We start from the raw sequence: 19,965 nt of genomic DNA, 5'->3' as shown, positions 1-19,965 counted from the left end.
ACATCAAGCCAGTCCCATAAGGTTTTGATTGCATTGCAATCTTTACCATTAAAATATGTACATGTTTTGAATCAGTTTCTGAACAATAGAAATATTGTCATGCAAATGATAGATGAAAATAATAATGCCATAATGTAGCCAACAAACATATTTATTCGTGACTGATTTGTACATTGGAACGGACTTATATAGACTGGAGCTTCTAACCAATCCATTTGTTTCAACATAATTCATTGATTCAATTTGCCGACCGTGCAAGGGCTGTATAGCCAGTCAAGGTCGTTAAAAAAACTTCCATTTGATTCAACTTAATATTTGTATATCTTTCCTGTTTGATTTTTTTCAGTGGCAGGTCATGTACATTCATATTAGATGTCACTTGATGCGTTCAGTCATATAAGTAATTACTTAATGGTTTTAATAATTTTTTGTAGGTAATTGATGGTTTCAGTCATAAAAGTAATCATATAATTAGTCAGTCAATGGTTTCAATAATTTTAGTAGTCGTTTGATTGTTTCAATTATATCAATAGTCATTTGAAGGTTTCAGTCATTTTTAAAAGTAGTCATTTGATGATTTCAGTTATAAAAGTAGTCTTTAAATTGTTTCAGTTGTATAAGAAGTCATTTGATGGTTTTAATCATACAAATTTTCATTTAATGGTTTCAATGATATTAGTAGTCACTTAATGGGTTTAGTCATATAAGTAATCACTTTATGGTTTAAATAATTTGTATAGTCAATTGATAGTTTAAGTCATAAAAGTAATCATTGATGGTTTTAATCATATAAGTATTCAATAGTCAATTGATGGTTTCAATCATAATAACTGTCATTTTATGATTTCAATCATAATTACAGTCATTTGATGGTTTCAGTTATATAACTAGTCATTAGATGGCTTCAGTTATAAAAGGGTTTTCGATGGTTTCAGTTATAAAAGTATTCATTTGATGGTTTCGTCTTATTAGTAGTCATTTAATAAAAATTAACGGTACCAATTTTCTTGCACCAGATGCACATTTCAACAATACATGTCTTTTCAGTGATGCTCGTGGCCAAAATATTGAAATCCAAAGCTTATATAAAAGATGAAGAGTTATAATCAAAAAGGTACAAAAAGTGTAGCCAAATCCATGAAAGGAATCAGAGCTTTGCATGAGGGAGATACATTCCTTAATTTATAATAATTTCTAATATTTTGTAACACCAAATTTTAATAACACAAGAAATCCGTATTTTCATGACAGTACCTTAATTGTTTCATCATAAAAGTAGTCATTTGATGGTTTCATTAGTATGAACAGTAACTTGATGGTTTCAGTTATGTAAGAAGTCATTTGATGGTTTCAATAATATAAGTTGTCAGTTGATGGTTTCAATAATATAAGTAGCCATTTGTTGGTTTCAGTCATTTTGTAGTCATTTGATGGCGTCTTTTTATGTTTCAATCACAAAGAAGTCGATTGATATTTGCAATGATATTTGAAGGTTTAAGTCATTTAAGTTGTCGTTTGATGGTTTCAATCATAAAAGTAGGCATTTGATGGTTTCAGAAATATAAGAAGCCATTTGGTGGTTTCATTTATATGAGTAGTCATTTGATGGTTTTAGTCATTTTGTAGTCATTTGATGGTTTCAATTATAAGAGTAGTCATTTAATAGTTTCAAAATCCTATTACTAGTCATGTGACAGTTTCAATCATATTTGAAATCGAGTCCAGTGAGAAGTCTTCTGATGGTTTTAATAATATCCATTGCCATTTGATGGTTTCAATAATATTAGCAGCCATTTGATGGTTTCAATAATATAAATAGTCATTTGATGGTTTCAATAATATAAGCAGTCATTTGATGGTTTTAATTGTATCAGCAGCTATTTGATGGTTTCAATTATAAGAGTAGTCATTTAATAGTTTCAAAATCCTATTACTAGTCATGTGACAGTTTCAATCATATTAGAAATCGAGTCCAGTGAGAAGTCTTCTGATGGTTTTAATAATATCCATTGCCATTTGATGGTTTCAATAATATAAGCAGCCATTTGATGGTTTCAATAATATAAATAGTCATTTAATGGTTTCAATAATATAAGCAGTCATTTGATGGTTTTAATTGTATCAGCAGCTATTTGATGGTTTCAATAATATAAGCAGCTATTTGATGCTTTCAATTGTATAAGCAGCTATTTCATGGTTTCAATAATATAAGCAGTCATTTGATAGTCTATCATATAAATCGTCATTTGATGGTCTTAGGCATATAAAAAGTCATTTGATGGCCTTAGTCATATAAATAGCCAATTGATGGTCTCAGACATATGTGTAGTCTTTTGCTGGTCTCAGTCATTTAGTATTTTTGTAATTATGAAATGGTGATTGTTTTTGCTGCTTACAGTTTTTGAATGTTTTATTGGCTTAGGAGATTTTGTTTTTCTGATCATTTTACTGATGATGACTGATCTTTTTTGCTGTTGAAAGTTTATTTTACATTCATCTCTTATACATTTAAAGATAATTAGTCAAGTACATTAATTATAAATTAAAGGACAATAACTCATATAAGTAGTCAGATGATGGTTTCAATCATACCAGCATTTTATAAATCTACTAAATTACATTTTTTGCAATCCACTGTTTCTTACCATCTCTTTTTCAAGATTATACATGTATGAAAAAAAAACCTATAAAATTGGTCGAACATAGTCCATTAAAAAGGACATATTACTGCTCAGATAAAACATGTTTTAAAATACTGACACAATTTGCAAAAATATCTTATAAACAAAAACCAAGAAGATAAAATTGATATCCATGGGAAACATTTTTTCAACAGAAAGGTTCATGGTCAGTTGTTTCAACAAATTGATCCTGCATTTTTTGGGGGCTAATGAATCATCATTGATTTGTTTTTACACAAATCCCCCCTTTTCTTCATACAATTACAAAAAGACTTTTTGTATCCTGTTTTGATACACTACACTCTTTATTTCTAATTGAACAGTGTCAAAAGATCTAACAATCAAAATCTATGTTCCATTTTTTATTAATGCATGATTCTTAAATACACAATTATCTTTAAACAAAGAGACATAATTATGATATATATTAAATGAATATGTACTACTCACAAAAAAATAACATAAGGAACACTGTTGATCTGTTTTGCAAAGTCATATTTTGTTTTTACATTTTCACTTTTTGATACATAGTGTACAAAAAGTATGTATAACTATTCTTGCATATTATCTACAGTTTACACAATGTGAATCCAAGATGGGACTCTAAAACACAGATGATTTATTAGACAGATATAGGTAGACAAGGCTTCAGAAAACTTAAAACTTTGTTTGAAAGGTCTGAATTATCTTGTGAATGTTCATAATAAATAACAAATCAAAATAGTATGTACAAATAAAAAACAAAACAAAAATCACAGTCTGTCGAAAATACATATTGATATTAGCACACAACTAAACCAGGTATTTTTAAGTTAGGGTAGACATTAAATAAACAAATATAGCTTTGGGTGATGAAAAATAATTTACACTTATCAAATACTAATTGACAGGCCGTGTGTTGTGGCCTCATGCCCCACTGGGATGAAGAGGATAAGGAAATAAATAATTTACTAATTGAAAACTGTTAAAATTTACAATATACCACACAAGTTATTTATGTTGATTTTTAAAACTGTTTTAATGTTGACAATTTTTTTATTCAGGAAGTTGATAAGTTTTGTTCATATAGATATTAAAGAACATTACTTAAATATAAAATTTCAAGAAACTTAACCTTGATAATAAGGTGTGAATGAATATAATACCATATAAATATTTTGTTTAATATACTTTATATGGTATTGTATTCTTTAACAGCTTTTTAAGATATGATATTATCAAGGAAATAATGTTGTTTCTAACAATCACTGTAGTTGGTTTTTTTCAAATTCCTAGATGCCTTATTATTAGTTTTAATAGGTTTTTATATACTAAACATCTCTTTTAACTTAAACATGTTATATTCAATACATCTTAAAAAAAATAAGTTCAAAGCAAAGACAGTAAAAAAAGTCCACAAAATTAACTTAGTACTAGGCAATTAGAAAAACAATGATAAAATCAAGGATTTATATAGTAATTAAGATATATAACTATACAAATCCTTGATAAAATTCATTTGAATTTAAATGGTCTGAAGAATTTATTATTCACTCTGATCATAAAAATAATTTTATAAATCAATTTATTGTTTTTTCTCATATTGGTGATAAGAATCCCTGTCTGAGCTTTAATAAATCATGTCCAAATAATTATGAAGTCTTGAAAGGCTATTATATTTTTTTTTTTGCTATGAAGACTAACAATGCTGTAAGGGGTCAAAGCAAAAAAAAATATAACAGCCTTTCAAGATGTACGTAATAATTATTTGGACTAAAATAAATCCAAAACCCTCTTTTTTTATGTTTGGTTGTAGAATTATATTTTATCTATCTGTTGTTATCTATTGAACTGATTCATAAAGCTCTAAGATTTAAATGCAAACAAAATAAGTTTCATCGCTTAGAAATTACAACTTTAAATATAAATACTTTCTAGAACTTGTAACTGAGTGTATAAATACAAATTATGGAATTTAACTAAATCAGTCAAGAATTACCTATTAATTAACAAATATAACAGATTCACATGTAGTCTAAAACTCAACAAATAAGTTGAAATATACCCAAGAGACATGAAACACTTGCAAGTTTTGGAAAAACTGACACCAGCAGAAAAAACCAAAAAGACAAACAAGTCCACAAAAACACTACACAGAAACCAAAGATAGCAACAAAACAATAACTGGGGGTGAACTCATGTGCTCTAAAGGATCTAAATGAACCCAGTAGTTAAAATATCAGGTTTTGTTTATATGACTGATATAACACAGCATATACTATTTCATAAGCATGAACAAGATACTATAGAATAAATATAAACAATTCCATATAAAACAAAGAATTTTTTTTTATATAATATGGATGTTACATAGGATTCCTTTGTTTTGGTTGGGGACAAAGATCACATGGTGTATGAAGGCAATAGACATGTTCTTAGTGAAAATATTACAATATACAATGCATATGAATTCATAAAAATAAAACAAACTTTAAACTAGTTAACTTGCAATTTACTCATTTTAGCATTTAAAAATGTTAAGAATAAATATATTTGAATTAACTGTTTTTGGGGGGATTTGAAAGGGTGTGGATGGGGGTTTACAGAATAAAGATTTATGGGGAAAAGAAAACAATAAAGAATAGAGGATTATTGGCAAAAAGTATAAAGAGTAGAGTAAATTGGCCTAAAAATACAGAAATGAAGGAACCCCTTCCAGACCCTCATTTGAAAGTGTCAAGGGAAGCACATTTCATAGTGCTATATGCTTCATGCTTTAAATAAAACTGTTTCTGCCACATGGCCAAAGCTTTTTCCAATCTTTTAAAAAGAGAAGCATCTTATTCTCAAATAAACAGAAAAAAAGTTGACAGGCAAACAAAATCAAAATTGCCAAAGAAAGCTATGCCAGGGGCAGCATGATAAAACCACAGCAAATCAACAGCATCAAATGTAGAAAATGTACATCACAATCCAAAATGGGCACAGTATTCTGCATCTAGCTTCAATTAATTAGTGAACTTAATTGCAGATCTAGTACAGCTCTGCAACCATATTATTTAATTATCTATATTTTGTTGTTTACTTTTGACAACTCTCAAGAGAGAAAAAAATGTATAGGGGAACAAAATTGAACTAAGGGTACCATCTCAAGGTAAATATTCTTTTGCGATGTATAGCTTGTACAAAATCCGTAAAATCCACTAAAGTACAATTGAAAGCATCACAGATCTTATTAATAGAATCCTATTAAATATCTCATTTTTGAATAAGTTATAGCACTGACAATTTGTTTAAGGACTTGTAAGGATCATTATGTGAAAAGTTAATGCTTTAACAAACTGCTTCACTAGTTACAGTATGATATGAAATGGAAGAATAAGATGGACACTAGACATATAAATTTATGGACATTACGGACATATGACTTTTGGTCTTGGCATTCTGAGAATAACTCTCTGCTGGATTTATCATTCCAGTAAAACACAGTTTAAATTAATACAACAATCCTTTTATAACACATCCTGTAATGATGCTTGCAGCGCCCTCTCTAACATCTGATCGTCATCCAATGAAAAATCCTGAAAAATAGTTGTAAATAGATTTATTGTTGAATGTTGAACTGTTTGTAGCCTTTTCATCTTAATTTGGTTTTTCAATGTTAAATTAGAATAATAGGTAAAAAAGCCTTTGTGAGACCTCGAAATTGAAGGTATTATCCTTTTCTTTTATTAAAATATTATTAATCAATATAAAAAAAAAAAAATATTTGTGCTTTGGTACTGGCTGTTTTTAAAGGGAGACAATTCAATCTCAATCTGAATGTCTTTAAATCCCAAGGGAGATAAATCTTGTTACACGAGGGGGGTTCCAATCCTGTTTTCAGGGGAAGTGATGAATTGTCCTTGCCAAAATTACAATTAGTTCAGATATCTTACATTACTAACATGTATTTTTTTTTATTAAATTCATCCTTTTCGCGCCAGAGGACTATTGAAAAGGCTATTGTATGTTAACAAAATTTTATGCATTTTTGTGTAGTTTTAAGGAGAGATTCATAATTGTGAATGTCAACTACTCAAAATATTATATATATATAATTGTAAAAACAAGGGAACCCAATACATTTTGTTCATATCCTATACTCTTCAAAAGCATTTTCAATCTATCATACTATGTATTTTTATCAGTACAAACATGCTTGTGCTAAAATGTCATTGTAACTTCATTCAATGCCTATGTAAGGTATAAAATTTATATATTTAGACGATATCACAATTCAGGCCAAATCCTCTTGTGCGGATACCCTATTGGGAAATTTGCATGATAGGGATGAAAATTCTGTGAATGTAATTGTCCTAAGTCAGGAATCTTAATTAAGGATTCTATGATATAACTTACTGCATAGGTGTCATAACTAAATTTATGTCGTAGATTCAAATGTTGCATAAAATCTACACTTCTTTGACTGGTATCACCCCAAGGCATTGATGAACATATAGGACACACCTGTTATAAAGAAAAACAATAGCATGTTATAAATCTGACTACCAATTGTGAATTAAATAATTTTTGAAATTTATTCTGTTTTGTCACATATAGTGTTAAAAGTTTTGTTTAAAATGATTTCCATTGAATTCTTCCCCTTTAAATATTTGTACACATTTTCCCTTTTCATGGTTTGTTTACATGTGAATCCTTGCAGTGGTCATATTGGAGGTTTAAATTGTTTACATGTTTTCCATGGCAGTATTAACATAAGTATCATTTTTTTTTCTCCATGTTTTCCATAATCGTGTTCCTATATAAGGCTTGATATCAATTGATGTGTTCTCATTTGAATATTTATTTATACATGTTTTCCATTGCAGTGATCACATTTGACCATGTGTTTACATGTTTTCTATAGCAGTGATCACATTTAAAGGTTTGATATCAAGTTCTTCATTGCAGTAATAAAATTTGAGGGTTTGTTAACATGTTTTCCATATAGTTTTCCCTTTTAAAGGCTGGCTTACATGTTTTCTATTGCAGTGATCATTGATTGATTGATTGATTGTTGGTTGCTTTATGCCACATTAGTTGCAGTGACCACATTTTATGCTTGTTTATATGTATTCCATTACAGTGTTCACATTTGAAGGTTTAATTGTATGCATGTTTTCTATTGCAGTGATTACATAAAAAGGTTTGTTTACATGTTTTCCATGGCACAGGTCACATTTAAAGGTTTGTTATGATTTCAATTATAAAGTTCAAATTAGAATGCGTGTGTACAATGTTTTCTTTTGCAATGGTCACATTTAAATGTATGTTTACATGATTACAACGCATTGATCCCATTTGAAGGTTTGTTTACATGTTTTCTATTGCAGTGATCACATATGAGTTTTGTTTAAATGTTTTTAATTTTAGTTTTCACACGTGAATTCAATGACATGATTTCTTAATTGAGATATTACAAAGACCTACCACATTTGAAGATTCGTTAGCATGATTATCATTACAATGTTTAACCATTCCATTTGTATCCAAGTTTGCTTCACCACAGAAAGGACAAGAAAATGTAGATCTGTTAGGCAAGTCCCTAAAATTATACATTGTATCATTATCTAATTAGAAAAAAAACATGTATATGTCAAAATAGCATTGACTTTAAGACAACAATGATGCATAAATATCAATCCATTTCAATAAAGATAAAATTGAGAATGGAAATGAGGAATGTGTCAACAACCCAACCAAAGGACAGAAAACAGCCGATGCCAACCAATGGGTTTTCAACACAGCGAAAACATCTTGCAACCAGAGGCTGGCTTTAGCTGGTCCCTTGGCAAAATGTGTACTAGTCCAAGAACAAACAATAATTCTAACACTGGTAAAATGATGATTTACAAATTTTCTAAATCTATGTGATGAAATCAAACAAACCTAGAAACGATGTCATCTATGACTGCAAAGTAATGCTTATCTGTTCAATTCATGTTTATATTTATGTTTATATTGGCTCAAAAAACTATGGGCATTTTTCAAAATTCATCTTCCTTGTACATGTTGTATTAGTGGTTAATTAGATGGTATCTTATCTTAAATATGCACAAAATACTGGAATATATTATTATCAGTCCTTGTGTTGTTAACTGTATCTTTTTAACTGTTTTGAATCGGAAAGCATTTGGATATAAACTTAAGTATGTTATAAATCAAATGGTGAATTTGTGTAAAATAGGTGAAAAAGAATTAGATAGCTATTATGGACCTTTAAAGGTATGTAAACTGTGCATGAGAATAATGAAAATTAGATGATTCCATTTTGGTTTATGATGTGAGTTTTCAACCTTAACAGTGATAATGGATAGAATGAAAATAACCTCCCTTAATTTACATTTGTATCAACCAGGTGGTTTTTGTTAAAGGTCAATATTTTGAAAGAAAGGACCAAATAATAATCTTTCACCTTGATATTATTTCAATAAAAGATATTTGAGAATAAAATTTTCACCAACTTTCACCAAAATTTAATGTGAATGTTTGTTTTTTAATATCAATCCTTTGAACTTGGAAGTAACCTAAGAAATTCATAACTATGATGTTTAAAAGGAATTAGTCAAAATAAACACTGGTAAGCTACATTATACAAAATTTGGTCGAAAGGATAAAATCGCTGCATTTTTGTATGAGGCTCAGAAACTAGGGAATGGCTAATACGAAAAAGCTGATATTTTTCTGATTATTCTGATGCAGCTAAAAATGGCTTCAATTGAAGTATAAGTCAGAAAAATAAATAGTACAAATCCCAGCCCTGAACAAGTCCAAGATTGAGAAGATAAGTCACAAGACCTGAAATTAACATTGCAAAAAATATAAAGTGTCATTATATTTGATTAAATTTTGACAAAATGAAGTCATTATTGTGAGCTCCAGTATAAACACATTTATCCATGGTCTTGAACGCAGAAAGACAAAAAAATTAAACACACTCACAAACATTGACACATTGTTAAAAAACAAATCTCTCTAACAAATTGTTATGATAGTAAGATTGATTGATAGGGGATTGCTTTATGCTGCATCAGCACAAAAAAGGCTAAATTGCAACATGTCTCGTATGATTGTTAGAAAATTCAGGACACACAGACAGACCCAAAACATATGTGAATAATAAGAAAATGCAGGCTTATCATAGTACCTAGTCTTAGATGGGCATATGGCAGATTTAAACAATACATACTCAAAGAAAACATTCTGCTAAGTTACTGTGACAAATTTGTTTCAACATCAGTGTAATGTTGGGTCTTTTTATATATCTACATAAAGAGTATTTGATTCAATTTTTATTTTATTATAACAAACACACATTTTTTGAGAGGACACATTATATATTTCATTGGAGTGATTTCTAACAGTCTATTTCAACACAACTTCAAATGTACTAAAATAGCTATATTTTGCTCTTGATTAGAAAATGAAATTTAAACTTGCAATGAAATTAATATAAAATGTTTCTAAATTACAGTCTGAAGCAGGGTTTTTTTTCTTTCAAAGCCTTAAATTATGCAAGTCTCCATCAAACATATGAATTGAAGTGTAACATTTTATTATAGGCGTTGTTTCAAAATGACATTGCATTTATTATATTGATGCAATTTTAATGATTTTATTTATGGAAAACTCTACAGAGCAAATAATTTTAAACAGTTTGAATGCTTTTTTTATTCATTTATGTAGAATAAAGTAATTTCAAATTCAAACACAATTGTTAAACATAAAAGGAATGAAACCGGAGTAAACACGTTTTCTTTCTCCACAAATACTTCAAAACAACAGAGGACAGCGAAGGGACTATCTGACAACAACCTTTAATTTGTAAGTGTTTAATTTACTTCCAATTAATATTATTTTACCAGGCTTTAACTTATGTAGTAAAATATGTCTTAAATCTACCATGCTAACATTTATTTTCAAAGCCTTTTCTAAAAGCTATCTTCTTGTATTTAATTTTACATTCCATCATTTAGTTTAGCTTCTAATCACATAATGATGTTTTCCCTTGTATAATCCAGTCATAACCTGTAGCTTGTGAAAATGCTCAGTGACCTTTCAGTTTTATTTATTTTTGAACATTTCACAATTTAAACTACATTTTGGCAAAGTAAGAATAAATTCTATCATTTTTAATTTATATTCCCATATCACTGTAAAAAGTATATAAACTGCTTTTACTTATAGGTTAGACAATACTTGGTCATGTTTTATGAAGATTTTAGTGACAATTTGTCTTTTTCGCATGGATATTTAAGTGTTCAACTTTATAATTTCATTTGCTCACGGCTTGGGGCAGACTTTTATACCCTTTTTACATACACAAGTAATTTTCAATGTAAAATACTTGAAAAGAGATTCAATCAATTTAAATTACAATAACCTTACAAGTCGTAAGGTTCGATTCATCAAAGTATAATGGCTGTTCTTGATATGGTGGGTCACATTATTATATGATCATGCATAGCAGCTCACGATACAACAAGGTTCTTTTCTTTTTTCACTCTTTCTTGATTATGATTTGATTTATTAAATATTGTTCAAATAAAGTCTTAAAAGTATACTTTTTATGATTTTGAAAAAGAATGACCTCACTGGAAAATAAAGAAATACTAGATAGCGACTGAAATTATTTAAGCCTTGTAAAAGATCACTAATGGACCCCAAGGTGATGCAAGATTTCTTTAATTACAGAGAGCCTGGCACTTCTCTACATGAGGACTTACATCAGATTTAACATCCCAATTCTGACCAGACATAGCTGAGAATTTATACACCCATCACTGTCAAACAGAGGCCCAACTATGGCAAGGAGTTAACCGTAAATAGGAAGAAGACCAAAAGATTACCATTGTTCTATATTGCAGTTACCCTTTGGGTTAAGTCATTTTAGATCTTTTTTCTTTATTTCTTTTTTTATTTACAATTACATAGTAATTTTTATTATTTTCTTTTGGCTTTCATTCTTAACTTTAATTTCTTTAAAAAAAAATCTATACAGGTTAGTTTCTTTGAGGATGGAATATTACCATGTTTTTGTAATTAATACTTGAAAATAACTTTTTAATTTTTGTACTGTGTGGGTAAAGTGCTTATCAGCACAATAAACAATAGAAGATGTGATTTAATTAAATTCAAATTAATAGTTTGGACAAAACCAAAGGAAGTGAAACAGCTAACTTATATGGGGACGAAGTCCCCAATTACGGTAGAAAAATCAATAAAAAAAAAAAAAAAAAAAAAAAAAAAAAAATGGGAAAATTTCCCGAATTTTTCATTGTACTAATGAACTCAAAATCGTTAACTTTTTTTTTCAGATCTAGTTCCTGTTCCGGTTTTCCCGCATTTGCGCAGAAATCTGTCTTGTTTGCATGAGACTGATTTTTTTTTTATATTGATCAGTCTAGTAAAATATAAGATTGGAACTCAATAAAATTTTAATATGATAATTGTTTGATTTGAAAAAAACGTTACCTGATGGAATGGTTTCTTTTGTTTACATTGAATATGACGTCATAACTTAAAGAACGTCACAGCTAAATCCATAACAACAGAACCAAAATCGGGAACGTTACGGTATTTCCGTATCCTTTATTAACATGTTTGAAGTAAAAAAAAATATACATACAGACTTGTCCCCATTCACAGGTTATGCCTGCCTCATATTAGTCAGTCTTCACTGAAGGATAGAACAATGTGTTTTACATAACTTTATGATACCTTACTTACTAGGTAAGGAGTGAGCAGAAATATTATTTTAAAAACACGTTTCGTCGTGCGTACTTAATTGGTATCAGCTCACACCTATGGGCTAAAATAATCTATAAAATGTTACATAACACCTTTCAAAGGTCTAAATCATTTTTAAAATAAACAAATATTTATTTTTCTCTTATTAAGATGCGTTTTAAAATATCACCTGTAAACTATTTTATAAGGACATTTATTAAAGGTGATTTAAATTGTATTCAAAAACTTGTTTTCTGAAATTTACATAAAAAACTTGAACAAGACTTTTAAGGGGAGATAATAAAATATATACATGTACATTTATAGTGCTTCAATAATGGGGGGTCTCATTCCGATCCCAGATCCAGCTTACTGTTTTGTCAGATTCCCGCATCCCGCTTACACTATGTATGTAAGTAATTCTCATTTTTTTGTCATTTCCCAGGTCCCACAAGACCTCATTTCCTGTTTTCACGGCACAATAATTTGATTTTCACGTGTCACGCTTACAAAAAATCGGCAATCCCGCGTCACGCTTAGACCCCAATGAGACCCACATAATGAGATCCAATTTTTAGCTGGCATGAAGATTGTGCACCTTTTACTATCAGCCAGGCAATGGCTATTTTCTTTTTTCTTTCTGTGATGCCATCCTAGAGGGGGAGTAATGGCAGGCTTCAGTGGTGGATCCAGAAATTTTCATAAGTAGGGGCCCACTGACTGACCTAAGAGGGGGCCCGCTCCAGTCACGCTTCAATGATTCCTTTTATAAGCAACCAATTTTTTTCACAAAAAGGGGGGGGGGGCCCCCTCTAAATCCGCCTCTGGGCTTAAAAACATGAAATCCCAAAATTCGAAAAAAAGAATTCCTGGATCATGAATGGGTCAATCCTGAAATCACGAGCTTAAAACACCCAATCCCAGAGTCCCAATAAAGGTCCTATCCCCCTATCCTATGACAATATGAATACTAAAAATATTGAGTATGAATGTAGAAAATGCTAATAAAATTTAAATGATCTAATAATTCAATTGATTTATTGCATTGTAAATACATTTACCTGGGTTTTTTTCTGGCTTAAATGTACAATCTATTATTTACATCTTTTAATACATAACCTCAAATTAAAACATACAAGAGAGTATGATTCAAATCGCCTCATGGAATTTGTTCATATAAACATGTGTCCCAACTTTTAATTTCCACCAAGACATCTCAAATCACTACCACCCCTCCTTTTAAAAATCAAAATGTTTGCCTTTTAAGTTTATTTTTTAGATTGCATGGTGAACAGAACCAAATGGGTTGAATGTACCAATTAGATTGTTATGTACCATCATCAATGCCAGAAGTTTCAACATTCATCGACAGAAGCAATGAAAACTGAAAATTTGAGGAATTTGCAGCAATAAATTGGCCTTCGTTCCTAAGGACAGTGTGTTGGATGTCAGCATCAACTTGATTCTATTAACAATCAACAGCAATTTATTCAAATATTGTTCATTGAGGGGTTATGGATCTGCCCAGCAGCTAGAAATAGTTGTACATTTACAACTGATTTTTCCAGTCAATGATCAATTGTCATCAAGTTTGAAATTATTGACCAGTTTGATAATGTTGTTTTTTGTTGTTGTTGACTAAATGTCATGACAGATACATATTATCAGCCAAATTTCATTGCTGTTGTTGTTTATATTTAACTTTAGCTTTAAACAATACTTGTACTTAAACTTGTTTATAAAACTTGAAATGTTTGAATATATCAAAGATACACATAGTCTTCTATTTATTCCTCGCTATTGCTGTAAACTGCAGAGAATCAGTAATTATAATAGTATACTTCCCAACAAGGGAAATAACTCATATTCAATTCAAAATTTAAAATGAGAATTGTGCTTCGGAAAGAAATTGTCAATAAGGTCCATTACATTTGTGTACTAGCCAGAAAAACTGTTCATCCAAATTTTTTTAACTAAATTTTAACCTTATAATGGGCTACAATATTATAAAAAAATATGGCTTCCAAATATATTTAGTGAAAATTCAAAACAAAATGCTACTGTTGGCAAAGTTCAACTGAAAATAAAATCACATAAATTTAATAATTTGCTCATTAAATCAAAACATTTGTCAGAAAGAATGTAAGTTGCTACTTAAGTATTAAATATCAGTGCCACAGTTATTTCATAAGCATTACAATGTCATCTTATAACATCGTTGCAAGGTTTATAGAGAAATCACACACTTTCCAACATTCTGAAAACAATTAAATACTTTGAAATAAGCACAGTTTCTTTTTCCTGCTAATCTTTGGATACACTAGAACACACCCGTGATATGGCGCGTCCGTGACTGAATTAAAGTATATAACTATGTGCAAGCCTTATTTTAGTATTAGTATAGTCATCTGATAAAGTCATGCCGATTATAAGATACACAGTTTTCTCTGCTTTCAAATCTTGTTTATCTGTTGAACTGTCGAACTGGAACATCTCAATTATTGGTAATATTAATTTTTGGAAAATAAAAGGTCCTGGAATGGAGTATTTCTTAATCATCAGCATAGTCCTATATTAGTTATAAATAAAGTTGAATTCTTTCATTACCTGTTTTACGTCATGCCCGCTAACAAATTGAAAACTGTACCTATACACCTTATTTTTAGTCCAGATTTTTAGTATTCGTATTGTTATCTTGGAAAGTCTTACTGATTAAAATACTACAATAGGTAACAATTTGACAATTTAGTAGTGTCAACCCTGTGATTATGACCCGTGTATATAGCATATTAATCCTGAATACACCGTTTGGTGGTGGGCCTGTCAGATGCAGAACGTATGTAGATGGTCCAAGGACACAGTTTAATCGTCCTTTGGTTTTCAACGAATATAGTCCCTGTGTAAACAGTGTACAACTTGCATATTTTATTTGATACACTTTCCCAATCTATTTCTTGATATTAAATGCATGCAATATTAAGAAGGGGGATGTCATTACATGTCATAAAAATTTGGCTGCTGAATCTTTATGTTAAGTAGTCAATTGGTCCAGTTCTAAAAGGTCAAATTTTATCAAGTTTGAAGCTGTCAAACTGAATTTTACACCCCTTAACACAGAATTGTCAATATTTTAAGTTAGAGCTGGTAGGAGTTTCTATAATTTTGATATCATTGGTCTCACTTGTAGTACACTACACTGTAAATATCTTTTTGAGAAAGAGTAGGTGCAATTTTTTTAATTTGAATTTATTGTCTAAAAGAAATGCACTTAGAAATAACTGTGTTCTTGGGCCAGATAAGGTAATAGGTAACAGGTGAATATACTCTTGGTATCGGTATTGGAATAGACCCGGAACTTCTTAATTATTGGCAATATTAATTACGTGGAAAACAAAAGGGCCTGGAGTGGTGTAATTTTTAATCTACACCTTTGTACTAAATTAGTTAATATATATAAAGTTGAATTCTTTGATTCATCCTTTTTACATGAAGACGGCTGACAAATTGGACCTCGTTATTTTAGTATTATAGATGTTATATTACATACTTGGGAATAGGTTGGGATGTCTCCTTCACTGGTCTAAACTTGGGTAAAGATGTATCGACCATATCACAAACTGCTGTATGTGCTTTATGTTGTAATATTGGCATCTGAAAAAAAAACACCAAATTTTGTTACTATTTAAACAGCAAAACTATATGTATATAAAAGCTTTCGTTCCATTACTGAACCATAAATGCTGATTATTTGAAAAACCCATTTCGTTATGTGAAATAAAAACTATTGTATAACAACAGGATTTCAGGTGAATTTTTAACATACAGAGAGTGAACCAACCATACAAATCATAACAAATACAAACTATTTCTAAGCAAAAATCCAGTTTGGTGCTAAAAATTACTGTACAAGTTGTTTATATAAAATAAGCATTATCAATGATCCATGTACTTGTACATGTGAATACCATAAAAGTCAGATAAACCCTGTCAGACAGACATGTATGCCTTACAATCATTCCTCTTTTTTTGTTCTACAGGAATGTACATGTATGCATGACTTTTAAGACAACAAGATGTAACTTTACATCAATCCACAAACATTCGTACCCAGGAAGAAAAAACTAAAAAGAATCAGCTATTGCCCACACTCATTTTGATTTAAAACCATTTTCTTAATAGAAAAACAAAAATAAAGAGTTTGAATTTGAACTTTTTTTTAAGTTGATTTGATAGTGTGCTATTGACCTAATTAATCAACTTTATTAACTAATTACCTGTTTGTGACACCATTTACATGGAGCTATTTTCTGCATGGAATCAATCATGTGTCTGTCTAATTGAAGTTGATAAGGATTAAAATTCTGTCGACATTGAGGACACTGAGGAGTAGGTATTGTTTGGTAAGACTGTACACACTGTAAACAATATCTACAAAAACAAAACAAAAAGAACCATAATTTAATAGTAGATATATAAGTGAGTGTAGATTCAAGTGTATGCAAACACATGAAAATATTAATGTATTCATCTGAGACAAAATTCTTACATGTACATGACAAAGGCGAAGGATCTACACTTCTATTAATGTGTAGTCCCCTCAATACCTTGACATGAAGCTTAAGATCAAAATTTTGTGCAAATTCATGCTTGACAGTTTTAAGAAAAAGAAAACCTTTTTATAATGCTTAATATACATGTACATGTATGTATGAATTTAACAAATGCTGAGGTAATGAAATATCAACAAGATATTAATTTATAACATGCATCAATTTGCAAAAGATGACATGCTAGTCAAAGCAGTGTTCTCAGACAATGGCCGAACTGTCGGATCTGATAACCAAAAATCAAGTACATGTATGTAGTCAATATTATGAGTGAATTAAAGAGCCTTAGAGGTGGTCCTAATTCATGTCAGACTAAATGTTTGAGGTAGCTTTATTCTTCTTTTTATTTACACTGTCTGCTATTTTATAGTAAACATTGTACATGTAGTTCGTGATAACACATCATATGGAACAATATAAATATTTTTTACTTTTTTTTTATACCATTAGTAGTACATATGTATGCAAATAAATGTTAGCAACACTTTCTACAAATACAGAACCACCAAATTTTCAGGTGGGATCACAAGATTTGTCATCTTACATTTGTCTTTGTGGTAATAACAGCCAGGGCTTATAAAGATTTAAAGAACACTGCTCTAAGGGACGACATCAAAAGTTCAATGTAGGATAAAAAACTTCATTCATATAGTTTTTTCCCTGACCATGCTGACCCCCACTACCCCCTTTCTTAACTAAATTTGGGAAGAATTGATTAACCAATAAGGATATATATAAAATCTAAACCAAACTTGCGGCAATTTTGACACACCAGCCCCAAACTATTTGAATTTAGTTTTTTATCCTTCATTGATGTTTTTTGTCCCTTAATGTAAAGTCAAAAGCTATATTTTCTCTCTTAAATTAAAATATTATTGTCCAATGGCCATTTTAGTGTATTGCAAATTGAGGACTGAGTAATATTTGATATTTTCTTGAATACTATTATATAACACATTTGTTACTATATGTATCATGCAGACAATGCTAAAAAAATAATTTGGTAGAGGTTTCACTCCTTGCATGTTCAATTTAGTTTTGTTTTTGTTCTGCTCTTTCAAGTTCCTTAACAATAGTCCAGATATTTTAGTTTTGTTTCTTTCTTGTCTATTTTTGAAGTAAATTATATATTGTATATATTTCATGATAATTAAAATGATCCTGAATAGCTAGCAGATGAATTTGTCTTTTAAAATACTGCCATATAATGATTGTAATGGTGCTATGTCAGTGGCTGGTCCATCTTAATCACCAACAAGAGAGACAGGATTGAACAAGCAGACTTTCTGTTTTATCTTTTAGGATCCTCTAGAGTATTCAGTTGTAAAGGTTAAACTCCTTCAAAAATTTGAGGCTAATATTTCATTAGATGAAGTAATAAAAGCCAGAACAGAAAGAAGAAAGGAGTCATGTCAGATCTTTGTAGGCTAGGCAAAGACAAAGGATAAACTTAAGATCCATATTTTATTCAAATATGCGTCTCAAATTCATCATTTTATCCATATTATCAAGTGATTAAGCTAATATACTATTTCAACCATTTTTCCAATCATTATCTTTCAACAGGTTGGGAACAAACCCCCTGAATGGTGATTATACCTCTATAGAGGGATAATCCTTCTTTAGAGGGATAAAATTATCCCTCTATAGAGGGGTATTTTTGTTTACACTGGATTCAAAGCAGATTAGGACAGAATGGCATTTTCTAGTTATATTGGATATACATGTAATCTCTAGCATGATATGCATCAACATATGCACTTTACTAAAAATTGAGATAACCAGTTTTCTGCTAAAGTGACAAAACTTGCAATCTATTGTATACCTATCTGAACACCTGATCAACCACAAAAGGAATAGTTGACCGTTAAATCTCATGATAAATCTAGCAATAGAAATTCTGCTCAGTGAGGCATAAGTGAGTAGAATTTACCTGATCATCACAGCTTTCAATCATGGTGAACAAAAGATTTTATATTTAGTCAGATAAGCATCAATCTGGGCATGTGCATATTAAATTAAGTACATCAATTGGTGCATCAACTGTTCCAGGTTACTTCCATAATAAGTAGAGAATGCCATTCTGCCCTATTTTGATTTAAATCGAGTCTAAACAAAAATACCCCTCTATAGAGGGATAAATTTACCCCTCTATAGAAGGATTATCCCTCTATACAGGTATAAACACCATTCAGGGGGTTTGTTCTACATTAGGACCTTAAGCAAATGGATGAATATCTCACTTCAGTCTTATGATCATTTCCTTATTTCTGCATACAAGTTATTCCTGTAGGAAAGTAGATCTGAAAGGTTGAATAACAAATTTAAGAATACAGAGTGTTTGGAAAATGTCAAGGAAGCATTATGACCTGGTCAGTTCAAGGATACCAGGATCCAATTATTGTTTTATTACATGTTTGCTTATAGGATTAATTAAATAAAAGCAAATGTACAAATGCATGTCAACAACAAATTTATGAACATAAACAACAGATTATGTTGATGCCTACGTGTGGTTATTTCCACAGGATATTTGGATAGGGTCTGCAAATATTTCAAGACATATTGGACATTTGTACATCGATAAATCGTCATCAGGGGATTGCATCCTTTTTCTTTTCCTAGATCTAGTTCCAGTTGCCATCAGCTTAAATTCAACATTTTCCTCAGTAAGAATTTGTAAATAAAAAGATATCGAAGTTATTTCCCTTGCGTTGTAAGTATGCTCTAGCCGGAATCTAACTACTGGGAATTATTTAAAATATAACACCACACCACTTTTTGATATAATTAGCAACAACCAACAACCAGACTAATTAATAAACAAATTCGTTTATTAGATGTAATATTTGACGTTGACAATTCATTATCATTTACGTTTTTCTACATAACATTAAAAAAGATCGATATAGAAAAAAAATCACATA

At 30.1% G+C, this 19,965-nt stretch overlaps 1 protein-coding gene across 1 annotated transcript; it reads right to left on the bottom strand.

Moving 5' to 3' along the window:
* Positions 1-5,775: 5,775 nt before the first annotated feature.
* LOC134721580 (E3 ubiquitin-protein ligase RNF166-like) lies at positions 5,776-19,745 on the bottom strand. The gene is made up of 6 exons (XM_063584679.1): positions 19,549-19,745; positions 16,706-16,859; positions 15,979-16,082; positions 8,133-8,247; positions 7,062-7,169; positions 5,776-6,241 (listed from the first exon to the last, which is right to left on the bottom strand). The coding sequence occupies exons 1-6, from the start codon at positions 19,680-19,682 to the stop codon at positions 6,173-6,175; spliced, it is 684 nt and encodes a 227-aa protein (XP_063440749.1). The 5' UTR covers positions 19,683-19,745; the 3' UTR covers positions 5,776-6,172.
* Between the last annotated feature and the right edge of the window lie 220 nt (positions 19,746-19,965).

Source organism: Mytilus trossulus, chromosome 6 (assembly GCF_036588685.1).
Source record: "Mytilus trossulus isolate FHL-02 chromosome 6, PNRI_Mtr1.1.1.hap1, whole genome shotgun sequence".
In the NCBI taxonomy this organism is placed as follows: domain Eukaryota; kingdom Metazoa; phylum Mollusca; class Bivalvia; order Mytilida; family Mytilidae; genus Mytilus; species Mytilus trossulus.
Note: the sequence above shows the minus strand (reverse complement) of the source record. Positions and strands in the feature narration are given on the sequence as shown.

Bases quoted from the DNA above. Each gene is read 5' to 3' on its own strand.
- LOC134721580 (XM_063584679.1), bottom strand. From the start codon at position 19,682: ATGGCAACTGGAACTAGATCTAGGAAAAGAAAAAGGATGCAATCCCCT. The intron at 16,860-19,548 runs GTAGGCATCAAC...TTGTTTTTGTAG, and splicing joins TCCTGTGGAAATAACCACAC to ATATTGTTTACAGTGTGTAC. The intron at 6,242-7,061 runs GTAAGTTATATC...ACTATTTTTCAG, and splicing joins TTAGTTATGACACCTATGCA to GATTTTTCATTGGATGACGA.